Source organism: Chrysemys picta, chromosome 10 (genome assembly GCF_011386835.1).
Source record: "Chrysemys picta bellii isolate R12L10 chromosome 10, ASM1138683v2, whole genome shotgun sequence".
NCBI classification, from domain to species: domain Eukaryota; kingdom Metazoa; phylum Chordata; order Testudines; family Emydidae; genus Chrysemys; species Chrysemys picta.
In genome coordinates, this window is record NC_088800.1 from 65,091,122 (window position 1) to 65,108,681 (window position 17,560).

Here is a 17,560-nt window from a genome sequence, read left to right on the forward strand (position 1 = left end):
AGGCGCTGCGTGGCGGCGGGCGCTCAGCTGTACAGGGGGCCAGTACACAACGCAGCTTCAGACAGAGGGTAAAATAAGAAACCCAGAATGAGTGCTAATAATTCCAGACCGAGAGGGGAGGAGGGGGTCCTTCCACGGTCCGCAAGGGGAGCAGGAATGGCAAATCCCCGAAGAGATCCGCTTGATCCACTCCCCCTAATTCCAGTGCAAGAACGTGGCCAGGTTTGGCTTCAGAGGCACTGCCACAGCCCAGCCTTTGGAGGAAGCTTCTTCAGAGGCATTTCCCCCTGGCTGCTGCAGTCCTGCCGCTTGCTCTCTCGTCCTCCCGGCTGCAAACTTTGGGAAATAAAGGCGCAGGCTCGCTCTTGTTGTTGTTAGCACTTGCCTGTAGTCAGCGAGTCCACCAGCCGCCAGCCTCCTCAGCAGGAATCCCCCGTCCCTTACCCCTCCTCCTCCTTCCCCCCACCTCCTGTCTCCGCTGCATGCTGCGTCTCAGCTGTTTATGGCACTGTGGGTCCCCCGGCATCACTTTCAGCACTGCTGCCGCCAACGCAGACCGCCCACCCAAGTCCGCCTCCCTCTCTTGCTGATTGGCTTGAAGGAGTCACTGATTGACAGCAGGAGGTTTGTTTGTTGACAGTCGTATCCCCTTTCACCTGGGGGTGAGTAGTGATTGCGGTCTCACTGACTTTCTGACCCGGCTGCTTCATTAGTAAAGGCTCAGCAACAATATTTATTTGTTTAGATGTTGCTTCCTTGTTTGGAACAGCCAAAGATTACACCTTGGTTCCCTTTCCAGCAACTTTACTATAACGTTGTCCTTAAGAACATATATACATTTGGTTCTTGAGGCCATTCTGTGCTCCTAGTTATCACAAGCACTTCTTCTCTAGTACTAGCCAATAGGATGAGATAGGGCTTGGGGAGAAAGAGAGATTAGAAATTGTTAGGAGCTTTTATATTATATTGCTAGTTTATAGTGGGTTATTCCCATTCCTTTTACTTTATCTGATCACCTTCTGGCATCGGAATCTGAGAGTCTTTCAAATGCTATGTGATTATCAGAACTGTTGGTTCCCCTGATGTCAAAGGCGTTAATAATAAAATAATGTGGTGCACTTTTATAGCACATTTCACTGTGAGGTAGGTAAAGAATATTTAGGAATTAAATACCCATGACTAAAGCAGCCACTCTGGGAAGGAATTTAGCTTCTGTTTAACAGTACACAACAATGCACAACAGCTTAGGGCTGAAACAACTGGGTAAGTAAAATGTAATTACTTGAGTTGGAATTTGGCTAGTAAACCAGGGCCCATACACTTGTGAAAAGTGCTATGGTATCTTATTACCGGTAGTGGTCAATAATTCTATTTTAACATTATGTCTGATAATGGCACCTATAACAGCAGAGGGCCCTTAACATTATTCTGGGCATTTATGTAATACTGACCAAGTCCTTGTCTATATTCAAAACATAATTAAGGATGTGATTTTAGTGAAACCGATGCCAGCTCCTATGTGGAAACTCTTAGCTTAATTTAAACCTAGTTATTTTGATTTATCTCAAATCAGTTCCTTATTGAGCTACATCAATATAAAACAGGTTTGAACTGAATTAAGAGTGTCCACTCTGTTTTTTGATAGCATTCTCAGAAAAGAGCAAGCCGGTTTTCAGAGAGGGTGTGGATGCACAGACCAAGTCTTCACTGTACAAAACATAACAGAACAGTGTTTAGAATGGCAACAGCCACTCTACATAAATTTCATAGACTTTTCATAGACTTTGAGAGGCTTTTGATCGCATTCACGGGACCATCCTATGGCACATTCTGCGGCCATATGGAATTCCTTTCTGTATAATCAACATCATCAAAAGCTTCTATTTCAACGTTATATGCAGTGCTGATCACAGTGAGCTCAGTTTTGAAGTCAAAACAGGAGTCTGTCAGGGGTGTGTCATGTCTGCAATCCTCTTCAACATTGCCACCGACTGGGTAATGTGGCGTACAACAGAAGACATGCCAAGAGGCATTAAATGGACACTCTTCTCATCCCTTGAAGACCTGGACTTTGCAGATGATATCGCTCTCCTATCACATACCCAACACCATATACAAGAAAAAACAACTTGACTCAACGCGTTCAGGCAGCAAATTGGACTGAAAATCAACCACAATAAGACAGATATCATGACCTTTAATATTGCCTCACCATCACCAGTACGGATAGAGGATTATGTTCTCACCAATGTAGAAACATTCACATACTTGGGCAGTACCATCAGCCAGGATGGTGGAACAAGCCAGGACATCCGAAACCAAATCAGTAATGCCAGGAACACCTTCAGGAGCTTAAATACAGTCTGGAAGTCATCAAAATACAACACCAAAACCAAACTCAAGATTTGTCAGAGCTGCGTACTTTCAACACTACTTTATAGTGCAGAATGCTGGGGAATGAGAAAATATGATATGTCCAAACTGTCTTAATTCCATACAACCTGCCTCAGAAAAAGTCTCCGAATCTTTTGGCCCAGAACAATCTCAAACCAAGATCTATTGACACAGTGCAGCCAAGAGGATCCAAGCACCATCATTGCCAGGAGGCGTTGGAGATAGATCGGTCATGTGCTTTGGATGGAAACTGATTCTATCACCAGAGTAGCAATAAGATGGACACCTGAAGGCAAGCAAAAACAAGGCCGCCCAAAAACAACATGGCGAAGATCTGTGGAAGCCAAGTTGAAAAACCTGGGGCACAGCTGGGGAACCATTGAAAGATTTGCCAGAAACAGAAAGGAGTGGAGGAGCTTTGTCACTGCCCTAAACGCCAGAGGTGTAATAGGAACATGATGATGATGATGACTCTGTTTTTTGTTTAATTTTAAATTGGTGTAACTTTGAGTATGGACAAGGCCTCATCAGGAAACAATTACCAACCCCATTTCTTTGAAGCATCTACTTCTTCCCCCACCCTTTAACTGACTCAGCCCAACACAGCTTCATTTGAAAGGCTAACACACTGAAGTGTAATGGCTACAGGTCAGACTGTCAGATCGGACCTTGGTACATAAGGAAGCTGCATGAATGAAAGATTACAATGTTGTTCCTTAGAAAGAACTTTCTGTTAAAAATGTTTTGTTTTGTAATAAATCAAAATAAATGGCAAGGGCAAATCATGCCTCACCAACCTGATTGCCTTCAATGATGAGATAACTGGCTCTGTGGATATGGGGAAAGCAGTGGATGTGATATATCTTGACTTTAACAAAGCTTTTGATACAGTCTCCCACAGTATTCTTACCAGCAAGTTAAAAAAGTATGGATTGGATGAATGGACTATAAGGTGGATAGAAAGCTACTACAGGCTGGGGACCAATTGGCTAAGTGGCAGTTCTGCAGAAAAGGACCTGGGGATTACCCAGTGGACTAGAAGCTGGATATGAGTCAACAGTGTGCCCTTGTTGCCAAGAAGGCTAACAGTATATTGGGCTGCATTAGTAGGAGTGTTGCCAGCAGATCGAGGGAAGTGATTATTCCCCTCTATCTGCAGTATTGCGTCCAGTCTTTGGCCCCCCACTACAGAAAGGATGTGGACAAATTGGAGAGAGTCCAGCAGAGGGCAACTAAAATGATTAGGGGGCTGGGGCACATGACTTATGAGGAGAGTCTGAGAGAACTGGTCTTATTTAGTCTGCAGAAGAGAAGAGTGAGGGGGGATTTGATAGCAGCCTTCAACTATCTGAAAGGGGGTTCCAAGGAGTTTGGAGCTAGGCTGTTCTCAGTGGTGGCAGATGACAGAACAAGGAGCAATGGTCTCAAGTTGCAGTGGAGGAGGCCTAAGTATAAGGATATTAAGAAAAACTATTTCACTAGGAGGGTGGTGAAGCACTGGAATTGGTTACCTAGGGAGGTGGTGGAATCTCCATCCTTAGAGGTTTTTAAGGCTTGGCTTGACAAAGTCCTGGCGAGGATGATTTAGTTGGGGTTGGTCCTGCTTTGAGCAGGGGGTTGGACTAGATGATCTCCTGGGGTCTCTTCCAACCCTAATATTCTATGATTCTATGAAATCTTTTTTACAGATTTTCCCCATTGAATGGAATGTCTGTGGATGGTATAGCTAGATCTAAGCTCAGGCAACAAATAGCTACTAAAATGAGGGAGGGGAAATGAGAGCGAAAGAGACATTCAAAACATCATTTTCTCTGCAGGATCTTGCTGGGTGTTGGGTGTATTCCAAATCTTCAATTTATTTTGACCCTAAAATGAGAGGGCACTAAAGTGAACAATAGCAAGTCAGACATGGGTTATGATCATTTAGGCTCCTATCCTGCAAGCACTTAAGTATGTGTTTAACTTTATGCACATTTAGTCCCACTGAAACATGTGTGTAAAGTAAAGCTCATGTGTACATTTTCAGGACTTTGTTTTCCTTTAAAAGAAGAGAAACACTCCCAAAATAGAATACTGAGAGGAAACTAGGCTTATATGGAGAATTATACCTTCTCTTTGAAAACTGGAAGCGTAGACAGGAAAGAACAGGGGAAATACTTGACTTCATAAGGGGATATTTCTGATAAATTCTGGAGAGAATTGTTTTCATTTTATAGAATTACTACTTGTGTCACATCCACCACAGAGTAAACATAAGAAACTAAGACCCCATATGTACTCAGTTAGCTGGTCCCTTTCTCATTTTTCCATTTGGAATACCATGGGAGGACACAGTTCAAAGTTATGGAGAGGCAGTGTAGCCTACGGAATAGTGCATTAGACAGGGATTCATGAGACCTGGATTATATTCCTGGCTCTGCTATTAGCCTGCTAAGGGTCCTTGGACAAGTCACTTCACCTCTCTGTGCTTCATTCGCCCCATCTGTAAAATAAGGATAATGATAGTACCATCCTTTGTAAAGTGCTTTGAGATCACTGATGTAAAGTCGTATATAACTGACAGGTTTTATTTCTCGTACAGTAGCAGGGGTTAGATTATTTATATTAGCGGTTGTGGATTTAGACTCAGCTGAGGCCTTTTGGATTTTCTTTTGTCATGGTGTGCACTCCCTGGCAAAGCAGTGGATGAAGCAGTATAGATGAAAACCATGCTTGCTTTCTCCCCATAGCTTGGGACAAAGCCAGCCCTCTTTCCCAAACCTGTGCCCCCTACAAACGGTGTCTCCCCAAACGTGAGCCCTCCTGCCATTTCTGCTAACCCATGCTGGAGGGGCCTCACCTCACCAAACCCACTCTACTCCTCATCTCTCCCCCTGCACCCTTCACTCCCTCCAGTGGTGCAAGTAGAAATCATTTCTTGCCAGTACTGCAATCATGGAAGGGATACAAGGGGGGAGGGCACGTGACCTCCCCACATGACCCTTCATGTGACTCTTCCCCGCCCCGAGCCCCTCCTACAACCCTCTTTGTATATACAAACATCAACATGCTTAACTACTCACTTTCCCCCCAAATATGTAGTATTCAGTCTGTTTATATGGAATCTGGGAGTTGGGTGAGGAGCCATTTCTGCATATGTATAACTTATTAAAAGACAATTTTTAAGTAGAACTCTATCCTAAACTGCTTTATGGTATTGTACCCAAACATTGCATTTCAATGGGGGATTCAACTTCCTTTATAGGAACAGACTCCTGAAACTCTTACCAGGCCACAAAAGTGGTTCATAGTCATGCAAATAGTTTCAAATGATTACGAGTTTACAGGATTAGGTTCCAAGTGTGTAAATTATTCTGGATGAAACTGACAATGCCTAAGCTGTCAGATCAGAAGGAAGTTTATTTGAATAAAGGTGGGCAGATGTGTGATAAGTTTTAGTTCTATTGCTAATATGAGGGACATATTTTCAGCAAAGTTCTTGGCAGATTCCTGAGGCGGCTGGTTTAAGGCATTATAATCTTCACTTATAGTTCTCTCACCTACAAAGCTGGAAAATGATGCATTTGTTTTCTTTGTTTTGCTGCTCCAATTCCAGTTAACAATATGCATGTTAGACTAGTTTGGCTGCAAAGAAAAATTCTATGTACACTGGGGATAACATCTGATTCCTATAAGGCTGCAGAACTGGGCTGACATCAGAATCCAAATATTCTCTGGTCAGTGCAAGCAGACGCATTCCTCCAATGATTTGTGTTTGATGTGATGCAGTATGGATGTCATGGATAATTCAGACCAATGGGGAGAAACAGAATAAAAAACACTGTTTAAACACCTTCCGTCCCCACCACCCCGCCCCTCTTGAGGACTCCTGACCAATGTAACAGCACAATATATGTGCTAACAAACCTTTGTTTAAGTTTGTTAGCACATGTATTGTTCTCAGGGCCGCCCCTAGACATTGTGCCCTATGTAGCCCCAGGCCTCCACGGCGGGGGTGGGGGGAGGGCAGCTGTGCCCAAGGTCTGGGGGGGGGGGGCAGAAGCAGACTTTAGGCTTGGGGGGCAGAGGGGAACCACCCCCAGAATGAGCTGGTGGAGCGGATTGGGGCTGGGTCGCTCCACTTCCCGTCGCCCGGAGATTGCAGGGCGGGCCCAACCCCACACTCATGGGGCGACGGGAAGTGGAGTGACCCAGTCCCAGCCCGCTCCGCTCTGCTCCCCTGGCTCCCAGACTTGGGGGGCAGGGGGAAACCACCCCCGAGCACTCACTGGTGGCACAGAGTGGGCTGGGGCCAGGTTGCTCCTCTTCCCGCCACCCCGTGGGTGCAGACCCCTGATGCAGTCCCCCAGGATGTAGCTCAGGGGAAGGGGTGGAGTGGGGGCAGGGCTGGAGCAGAGCAGGGGTGGGAAGAAGTGGGACGGTGTGGAGTAGAAGTGGGGCTGGGGCGGAGCAGGGTTGGGAAGAGGCAGGGCAGGGGCTATGGGGAAGGGGTGGAGTGGGCATGGGGCAGGAGTGGGGACAGCTTTCCTGGCCGTCTCAGCCAGCCCGGGTTTGGGCTGGCTGCTGGAGCAGCATGCAGCTGCATAGGACATCAGGAAATTTGGTGCTCCCCATTTCCTGGTGCCCTCTGCAGCTGCGTAGTTTGTGTATGGGTAAGGATGGCCCTGAGTGTGCTGTTAAAGCCATTGAAAGAATGAATGCCCTCCCTAGGGCTCTGCTCCCTTAAAGAGTAGAGCGCAGCGCAGCCCAGCCCCAAGTCTTTCCGGTACCCCGTGCCCGCTAAAAATCTCTGGCTGGTACTGTGTACTGGAGGGTACCACCCTACTTGCACCCGGACTCTCTCTCAAACCTGATCCTGTCACGCCCCAGCTGAGCTCTCACCCACCCGGTTTATAATCAGCAGGAGAAGGCCTACAACGTGCAGGCTGGGAGTTGTAGTCCACCGCCTCCTGGGCGTCGCAGGGAAAGGGGCAGGGAGACTGCATTTCCCAGCGCGCCATGCGCGCGCATGCGCCTTTGCTTGTCCAGTCGCTGACTGCTGGGCCGGTTGGCCGGCCGGGTTTGTAAGTGTCAGAGGTCGCTGGGCTGCCCCACAGCCGTGCGCTCGGGGAGATGGACGGCTAGAGCCCGCGGCCCTCCGCTCCTCTTCGCCGCCAGCATGTTCGGCCGCTCCCGCAGCTGGGTGGGCGGTGGGCACGGTAAGGCCGCCCGCAGCATCCACTCCTTGGACCATCTCAAGTAAGTGCGTGTGTCTGTAGGGGGGGCGGAGCGTGTGTCTGTAGGGCCCCCCGGGGGGCGTGAGGCGGAGCGTGTGTGTCGGGGGCTAAGGTGGGGGCGGAGGGGCCAAAGAGGTAACGGGGGGCGGAGACCCTGTGGGGCTCAGGTCCGTGGTGTTGGGGTGCTTGTGGTGTGGCTGGGGGAGCTCGGGCTGAAGGGGGGTTGCTCTGTCTCAGCGAGAGTGAGCTCAGGGCTTGGGGCGGAAGGGGTCCGTGTGGCTCTATGGCAAGCGGCTCTCGGGGGCTGGGACCTCTTGTGGGGTCGGGGTGTGTGGACTGGGAGATTGAAGAGGCCTGGAGGAGGCTGCAATGGAGGGCTCCAGACTCAGGTGCTGACAAGGCCTTCAGGGGTTTGAGTGGGTCCTGTGGCTCTGGAAGAGTGATGGCTACTGGAGGAGTTTTACTCAGGGCTACGATTGTAAACATGTACCAAGGATGTTCCCTCATTGTCTTACATATCTCTGTGAATATTCATGTAACTATATTGCTTACAGTCCTCTTGAGTCCTCACAAGTACTAATTAGGTCTCATACATTTCTCTCCCCCCCCCCCCCCCCCATTCTGATTTTGCCTTGCAGGTGATTGGATGTTCCTAAGTATCTAGAGGGTGGTGATGTAGTGGCACAGCATGAAAAAACAAAGCTATGATTTTATAATGCAATAAACTTGTTCTGTAGAACAAAGTCTAAAAGGTGGTAACCTTAGATGAGTACCAGCATTGTAGAGATAGGGGAGATACAGTTAACTGGGTCATGGAAGTGGTGAGAGAGTGGTCCAAAGTTGCACTACAAATAATACAGAGAGTTTGAAAATATCACCTACTAGCCAGAGAACTAAACCTACTGGTGAGGAGGCAGGAAGAAGGGTCTTTCAGCCCAGTGGCCAGTGCCCTGGTTAGAGGCCTCAATCCCCATTACCATGTGCTGGGAATCTTGCATGGGAACTATTTTTTAGGTATTACTCTCTGACCAGGGGGTGTCTAATGAATATGAAGTCCCTGCACTGTAACTTTCTGCTGGAAGGGGGAAATAGTTTTCTTCTTGCACAATGACCCTAGATCCTGTGGGCAGTAACTGTGTGTATGTGAAGGACGTTCTTTACTCCTTCCCCAGACTCCTGGCTGCTGTAAGAAAACCACTGAGGTTAAGGTTCTTCTCCCTATTGAATAATTCAGGTGCTGGACTCTACTATAGCTCAAAAATTTCCCCAGTCATGAGGGAATGAAATTGACCTATTCTTGTTGCCCCCACCTGGTTCTGAAAAAAAGCTTTGAAATCGAATAGCCTTGCTAATTTCACAGTCTGGCAGTTTGGGAAAGCTACAAAAGCAGTAACTGAGTTGTTTTTGGTAGACTGAGACACAACACTGCTTCAGTTTACTTCTGAAAAGTTTTCATTGCAACAGAACAGCCTAGAATGTTTTTAAAATGAAAGCTTACATGTTGCTGTAATTGTTGCTTGCAGTGCTTATTGTAGCTGTATTGGTCCCAGAATATTAGAAGGACAAGGGGATGAGGTAATAGCTTTTATTGAAGTAACTTCTATTGGTGAAAGAGACAAGCTTTCTAGCTACACAAAGTTTTTCCTCAAAGACACTAGATTAATGGCTTATTACAACAATGTGTAACCTACCGAAACCCCCTCCTCCCTCTTTTGCCCTATGACTGCAGGGGTGTTAATGTGCCACTTCACTTTGAATGGCTTGTCTACCCTTGAAATGCTACTGCAGCACAGCTGCACCACTGTGGCACTTGAATGTAGACACTACTTACACTGATGGGAGGGGTCAGGTAATCCACCTCCTCGTCAGGCAGTAGCTAAAACAACGGCAGAATTCTTCTGTCAATCTAGTGCTGTCTAAATCGGGTTTAGATAGGCTTAATTACGCTGCTCAGAGGTGTGGATTTTTCACTCCTTGACCAACATAGTTAAATCAACCTCATTTTCTACTGTTGACCACACCTTAGAATATGTTTTCTTATGCTAAACAATCTGTTCCACCTTGTATTTTAGCTGTGACCTCTGAGTACCTTTCCCAGACCTGAGAAAGAGCTCTGTGTAAACCTTACCTACCTTGTTGCTGTAATTGATAGCTTTTATTTCCTTATTTGCCAGGAGAAGCTTTCTACTTGCCAGTGATGAATAGGTGACAGGATTTTTCAAGACTAAGTAATATTAATTACATATTCTAACAAGAAAAATGACAAATTCTCCTGGTCTACCTCTTTCCATCCATACCATCTCAGTATTTTCTCTGGGTGTAGGTATCATTTTAGCAAGCATCATCATGAAAAGTGAAGCTGTCAGTTCATTATTCTGATGCCTTTCTCTCTTTATACATAATATTTTAGATGGATAAACTTTGGAGGTATCAGAAATTAAGGTTTCCCAGCAGCTTGTCCATGGCTTTGAAACGACCAAGCACTGGAGACTGGAATTACCTATTGTTCTGAAGTACTATGGTATCTTTTTACATTAGCTTCCCCCAATAACATCTCTGAAGATGATGAAAGTATACTTGACACACTCCCTTACCCATTTACAAGACAAATAGGGAGGCAACTGTCTTTGTGACAGACTGTTTGCTTTGTGATTTTGATTATACTCCGATACCACGGTGATGCATGTATTAAACAGTACGGTACCATGCTAGTTCATCTAAAAATACATTTCAATTTCTTTGAATAGAAGACTCCTGAAGTACTTCAGGAAATTATAATTTGATCTGTCATATCAGGAACAGGAAGTGAGTGTCATATATGAGCTATCCATTCATTCTTGTAAAATGTCCTAAATTACAATTGATGAGCTGCTAAATGACTTCTGAAATTTAGTTTATTTGGAGTAGTTAACCAGGCTACAACATCTTGAGCTAGTGATGTTTACCAAACTGATCACATTTACTGTTTTTTGGCAATCATACCATACACTGAGTACGAGGACTCAGTTCTTGCACTCATTACCCACCGTATTAGAGCCTGATCCTGATAATCTTTACTCACGTGACTAGTCTTTGTCCCATAGTAAGTCTCATTGGAGCCAGAGGGATTCCTCTTATGAGTAAAGATTTGCAAATCCTTAATTGGTAAGCATATTTAGTGCCATTGGTGGTAGTATATATTCTGTGCATCTTCCTATTTTTAAACTGGAATAAACAGGCACTAAGGCTATGGCTACACTAACACTTTACAGCGCTGCAACTTTCTCGCTCAGGGGTGTGAAAAAACACTCCCCTGGGTGCAGCAAGTTACAGCGCTGTAAAGCGCCAGTGTAAACAGTGCCCCAGCTCCCAGCGCTGTAAACTAATCCCCTCGTGGAGGTGGAGTACCTGCAACGCTGGGAGAGCTCTCCCAGTGCTGGTGCGTGACCACACTCGCATTTCAAAGTGCTGCCGCGGGAGCGCTCCCGCAGCAGCACTTTGAAGTTTCGAGTGTAGCCATGGCCTAAGTAACTATTGCTGCATGTATGTTATCAACATCACTAATCTATAGCACAGTTTGACATGATCAGCACTGTCTTCTGAAGAGAGATGTAGGCATGAAACAGATGTTGCAGGTCAGGACTGAAGAGCATTGGTAGAGTTGTGTGGCAAAATGTTACCTTACATCTTGCTGTGCTGTAGTATATTTAGTTCTTGGTAGTACTCATAAGGTTGTACTGTATTTTCATAAGTGTGACTCGTGCATAGTTTAAAAAAGCTCCTAATTTCTTCACTGCCAAGATGGTTTGCAACCTTGGTGGGTTCAAAGCCACAAACAGGCTTTATTTCACCTTTTCATGTTGATATATTGGGAGATGCATCATAAGCAAACAATTGTATTTGTAACAACTACATTTTAGAACATAAAAGAAATCTTTCAAAAAGTTACATCGTGACTGCAATTCTTATAATATCAGGGTTGGAAGGGACCTCAGGAGGTCATCTAGTCCGACCCCCTGCTTATCACTATGTCGGAAACGGCGCCTGTTGCAGCTCCTGCTATCTCTGCTCCTGGGGCAAAAACCTCTGCTAAAAAAACGAAGAAGACGCCAGCTAGTTCTAAAGCCCCAACCCCCTGCTCAAAGCAGGACCAATCCCCAGACAGATTTTTGCCCCAGATCCCTAAATGGCCCCCTCAACGATTGAACTCATAACCCTGGGTTTAGCAGGCCAAGTCTCAAACCACTGAGCTATCCCTTCCCCTCCCCCGGCCTAAAGCAGGGGAGTGGGAGCTGGGACTTGCAGGCTGTGCAACTTAATGAGAGGTTTGTGACTCATCTGTGTGTCAGTTTACTAAGCTGTAAAATAGGTTCTCTGATCAACAGCAATGTTCTGAAGCTTAATTATTGTAAATTGCTTTGAGATCATGCAAAGAAAGGTGTCTGTGAATATAGATTATTTTGCTTTCCCCATTTGAGTTGGAGGAGAACACAGATATGATTAACAATCTGTTTATAGTCATACTAAGTCATTCTGTAATATGCTTCATGTTTGGATTAGGTTGTAACTTAAACGTGAAAGCAACATTAAGTGGTGATATCTAGAACTTTGAAAATAAAACTTGGAGAAAAGGTAGAGTGGGCTATTGGGTTTTGTTTAATTAACAGGCAGATTGATGTTTTTGTTCAGTCATTTATGCAAATTGGTCCCATGTACAGCTCTATGATCATCTAAGATTTGATCTAACTTTCTATTTTCTGCTGTGTTTATAGCAGTTCTGTTTCCTGTTTCGTGTTGTAGGGCAGGATTTCTCAACCTGTGGGTTGGGACCCAAAATTGGGTGGCCAGAATGTTTCAAAGGGTCATGTGGCAGTTCCTGTGGCTCCTGTCCCACAGTGCTGACTAGGCTTGACTCCCTGCTCCCGGCACTGCAACTTTGGGGTCCCAGTGCCACTCAGGTTTGGCCCAGCCATCGTGATGACAGGAATCTGGTTAAGCCAAATCTGAGTTAGTGCCACTGCACCCCATGAGCCAGGTCACAACTCCACGCTCACAAATTTGGTCCAGTCAGGGGGGCAGGGCCAAACCTGAGAGGCGCTGCCACCCTGGAGGTACCAGTGCCCAGAGCAGAGACCCAAGCCCAGCCAGCCCTATAGCGCAGGAGTCACCAATGTGGGCTGAGTGCTGGATCTGACAAAACCACCTCAGGGCCTCCACCCCGAGACTATTTACTGGGTTGTGACAGGCTATACACATTTACAAATGGGTCTTGAGCCCCAAAAGGTTGAGAACTGCTGTTGTGTAGGGTATCCTTCAGAGTAAAGCCCTACTGTCTTCCCTTTAATCCTTCTCCGCCAATGAGTCTCCAACAAGGCAGCACAGCATATGGCTGTGGAACCTCCCTGCCACCTTACCTTTCCATGTTTGTTTTCACTGCTGTACAGTGCTTTCCCATTTCTTTTCCTAAAATGCTAAATTCTATCAGAAGAAAACCTATATTCTCTAGTTTTGTTTTCTTGAGAACTTCCCAATGAATTATACTTCATATAATCAAGAATATGAATTTATTATTTGAACCAAGTATACTATTTATTTCTGGTTGTGCCACAATGTGTTAGGCATTGTACAATAGTAAAGTAAGCCCCATTTCCTACCCTGAACAGCATGTAGTGAAACAGCTTATTTTTATGCATACTTACCAACATGTGACCTGATTCTGCTCCCATTGACTTCTGTGGATAGGTGGGTTAGACCTGTAACTAAGAGCTTGATTCTTTTTTTCTTAATGTAAGGAAAAGAGTTTAGGGCTCGTAAGGGCTCTAGAATGGCAAATCTGAAGTATTTTCCAGACAACAAGTATGGTGTAGACCGCAATAATGTACTCTTCCTCAGACCGACATATGTCTGTGACTCATCTTTGATCTGGAAATGCCCCTTCTAGGAGTCAAAGGGCTCATTTGGTGGCCCAGTCTTTTCTTGGCCACTTCGCTGAGACTTGAGGAATGTGGAGTCTGGACTATGCCAGCGTTTGTTTTGTGATGTGGACTACTTTGGGTGTGTCTTTTAATGGTAGTACCTGGAAGCTCCAGTCAAGGTCAAGAGCCCATTATATTGAGTGCTTTGTAAACACATAGTAAGACAGTCCCTGTCCTGAAGAGTATGAACTCTAGTTTAAGACCAGATATAAGTAGACCTAATATACAAATAGAGGGAATGGAGGAAGGAGAATGAGGGTAATGGTGAGAGCAACACCAGGTTTAATAACAGGTTTCAGAGTAGCAGCCGTGTTAGTCTGTATCCGCTAAAAGAACAGGAGTACTTGTGGCTCCTTAGAGACTAACAAATTTATTAGAGCATAAGCTTTCGTGGACTCTAATAAATTTGTTAGTCTCTAAGGTGCCACAAGTACTCCTGTTCTTTTTGCAGGGTTAATAAATTAGTCATGTGCACAGCTAAATGGCTTCAGTTATTTTTAGTTTTAAAATATTAAAGAAACTAACTCCCACTGGCCTCCTGCTTCATCATTGTTAGTTAACTTAGACATGGTAGAAGTTGGGTCTTGAGGAAGGATTTGAAGCAGGCATGAATAGTTGCTTTTTGGACTAATTAAGGGAAAGCATTCCACATGGGAATCATCTCACCAGGTTTCAGTAATACCATGACAGGAATGATAAAATCAATGGGTGTAACCTATTTAGGAAGGAGGGAGAGTGATACTGTTGAAAATGGCATTATCTGTTTCTGAGTCACCAACAACTTGGAAGAAAGTTACCTTGAATGCTTATAGATCCTTATCCTAACAGATAAGGCACATGATGGGTTATTAGGTGTTGTCTGCTACAGACCACACTAGGGAACAGGATGACTGTATTGTACACCAATCTATAATATATAGGAAAAAAGCTGTGTGCTCATGGGATACTTCAATTGGAGTGACATATGCTGGAGATCTCGTGCTGCCAGTACTAAAACATTCTTGGAATTTCTAAATATTATAGATGACAATTTCCTATCTCAAAGTGTTGCATCCAGCATAGGGGAATTCTGTATTAGACCTCGTCTTGACAGATAAAGATGACCTGATCACAGAACTAAAAATTAATGGTAACTTAGGTACAGGTGATCATGACTAAATCACATTTATAATGTGCAAACAGAGTAAAGACCAGAACAGTGATATATATATACTTGGTGCTTTAAAATGGCCAATTTCACAAATCTGAAAAGAATTGAGCCAAATCATTTGGGAGGAAGAATTGAATCAGAATGATAATTGAGAATTGTTTAAGAACACTTTACTAGATGCCAAAAAAGCCGCAGTCCAACAGTCTAGGAAGAAGGACATATTGGTTTAAAAAAACCTCCCCTGGTTTAGGGGAAAGTGAAGGCAGCTAAAAAACTAAACAAAATAAAAATATAACAAATGGAACAAAGGGGAATTTGATAGTAATATAAATCAGAAACTGCGAATTGTAGAAAATTGATAAGGGGAGCAAAGAGAAATTCATGTTCAGTAAAGTTAAGGACAACAAGGAAAAGTTTTTAAAATAGGTTAGGAACAAAAAGAATCCTGACAATGGTATTAGCCTACTACTGGCTGGAAATGGTAGAATTATCAATAATGCAGAAAAGGCAGAATTGTTCAATAAATATGTCTGTTCTGTATTCTTGGAGCTCTGGTCAAGTGAAAAATTCTCTAAGTTATGAAGGGACCAAGAAGTTTGGACAAAAGGCCTGAAACTGAAGCAATGCTGGAAAGTGGGGATGACATGATCAGAACAGGTCAGGAACAGTATGTTCCTAGGAACCTTATGAATAGACTAGAGATGACAGGCAGGCCACAGACGATGAGGCTAGAGTAATCAAGACAAGAATTAAGAGTTGGGAAAAGTTTTAGTGATGCAGACAGAACAGGCTGGATCTTTGCAATGTTATGGAGGGAAAAGTGGCAAGATTTGGGAACGGGTCTAGAGAGGTCTGGGCCTGAGTGACTGGGACCGTAATGGTGTTACCAACGGTCCTTGAGAAAGGGAGAGGCCTTGAGAGTAGTATGGCCTACACTGTGATTTGTGAGGCTGATGAAGACACCGTGACTCTAATCAATTTCAGACATACCAGACTGTTGGTACCACCAGTAAATGTTGGTAAGAGCATGCTTGTTTGCTGCTTCTAGGTGGGGGAGGAAGTAAGAGCTTTTGGAGTGGCGCAAACAGACAGAAGTGTTACTAATCATTGACCGTTTTCAGTTTTCCCATCTTCTTGTGAAATCCAAAATGATGACATTGTGAAGGGGCAGAGAAAGCTGCAGATTTTGCTTCATTTTTTGCTACTGAATTGTATATTTCAGTTCCAAGCTCAGTGTCCAGCAACAGAGATAGGTACCCATCTGTAAAACAAAATCTGGGTACTGTCCTGACGTGAAAGATGAATCACCTGGTTCACAGGCATGAGGAAAAGAAGCGGTGCTGCTGGGTTTCTTCCAGAGTGTAGAAGGAAGAAAATCAGTCTGACTAGCTAATTTTCTTCTGGGTTTCTTGACTTCTTGTTTTCCAAATCTTGCTTTTGAAAACAAGCCCATGCTCCTTGTGAATGAAGTATATAGAATTAGTAGTTAAAAATATACTCCAACTTCCCTGATAAAAATGGACTCTGTTTCTTTCTGAAAGAGTATTAATTTTATTCTTGTAATCTATTAAGACCTGCAATATGCTTGGGTGACTTGGTTGCCCGTGGAGCCTTAATTTGCCCCCCTTGTCTATAAGCAATATGATAGTCTTTAATTCAGTGGTCCTCAAACATTTTACCTCGTGCCACTCCCTTCACTCTGTCAGCTCCCCTCCCCCCCCAAGCCAGAGTCGGGAGCCTGTTTACGGGTGGGGGAATGCGGATAGGATAAAGGGGCTGGGCAGGGGGATGTGGACAGGGTAAGAGGGCCAACAGCAGGGCCGGCTCCAGGCACCAGCTGAGCAAGCTGGTGCTTGGGGCGGCAGCTTGTAGGAGCCGGCATTCTGCCCAATCCTAGGGCGGCACGGCCGCGCCTTTCTTTTTTTTTTTTTGGTGGTGTTCTGCTCCAGCTGCGCTGAAGCCCTGGCCGCCCCCTTCTCTCTCTCTCTCTCTCTCTCTCTCTCCCCCCGCTCCCTCCCCTTCCCCCCACTAGTTATGGCACATCTGCAGCGCAGGGAGTTCCCCTGTACCCTGGCTCCGCTGCACCGCAGGGTTTTTTTTTTTTTTTTTTTTTTTTGCTTTGCCATTCTGGCCGCCCCGTTTTTTTTTTTTTTTTTTTTTTTGCTTGGGACGGCCAAAAAGCCAGAGCAGGCCCTGGCCAACAGGCAGGGCCACAGGGGGGCTCAGGGCTGGCAGGTGGAGCCACAGCGGGGCACTCACTCCCCGCCCTCCCCCCTGTGGGGAATGGCCTGGGCCCCAGCTGTACCCCCCCCGAATGTTGCTCCACATCCCCCCTCTTGGGGGGGGGCGTCCCACAGTTTGAGGACCTCTGCTTTAATTACATAATCACAAACTATTTTTTCCACTGGTCCCCTTTCTCATCCAGTGCACAGGATGAATAGTGCTCACAGGATGATCAGCTATTCAATATTTTGTTGTATGGTCCTAGGCCTTATTTTCTACACATTATTCAAACCCTGCTGTGAATACAGAATTTTTAATTTCTTCATGTGTTTTTCTATAGAGCTTATCACTGTAGCATCTGAGTTCTTTGCAAATCTAAATTAATTTTCCCAATACCCCTCTGAGCTAAGGCACAGAAATTAAAGTCAAAAGTGTTCACTAACTTTGGGTGCCCAATTTGAGATGCCTGTGGCCTGTACTTGCAGAGAACCTGGCAGTTTATAGCACTTCATTTGTTTATTACACAGCTTTTGTTGACCTCTGTTGCTGGAGTGTGCTCAGTACTCCTGCAAATTGACACCTTTGGTCTGAGTTTAGCATCCAGAAAATGAGGAACTTTGGTG

General features: G+C 45.1%; 1 protein-coding gene across 22 annotated transcripts in view; it reads left to right on the forward strand.

Annotated features, from left to right (window-relative positions):
- Positions 1-7,377: 7,377 nt before the first annotated feature.
- Positions 7,378-17,560, forward strand: part of CLEC16A (C-type lectin domain containing 16A) — a 183,080-nt gene continuing 172,897 nt past the window's right edge. For 14 of the 22 annotated variants that reach the window (XM_065558826.1, XM_005306715.4, XM_065558818.1 and 11 more), the window contains exon 1: positions 7,393-7,632. In XM_065558826.1, the coding sequence (XP_065414898.1) occupies positions 7,553-7,632 (80 nt within the window). In that variant the 5' untranslated portion in view covers positions 7,393-7,552. Of the gene's footprint in view, positions 7,633-17,560 lie in introns of all 22 variants that reach the window. The other 8 variants (XM_065558824.1, XM_065558829.1, XM_065558830.1 and 5 more) reach the window with 5 other exon arrangements.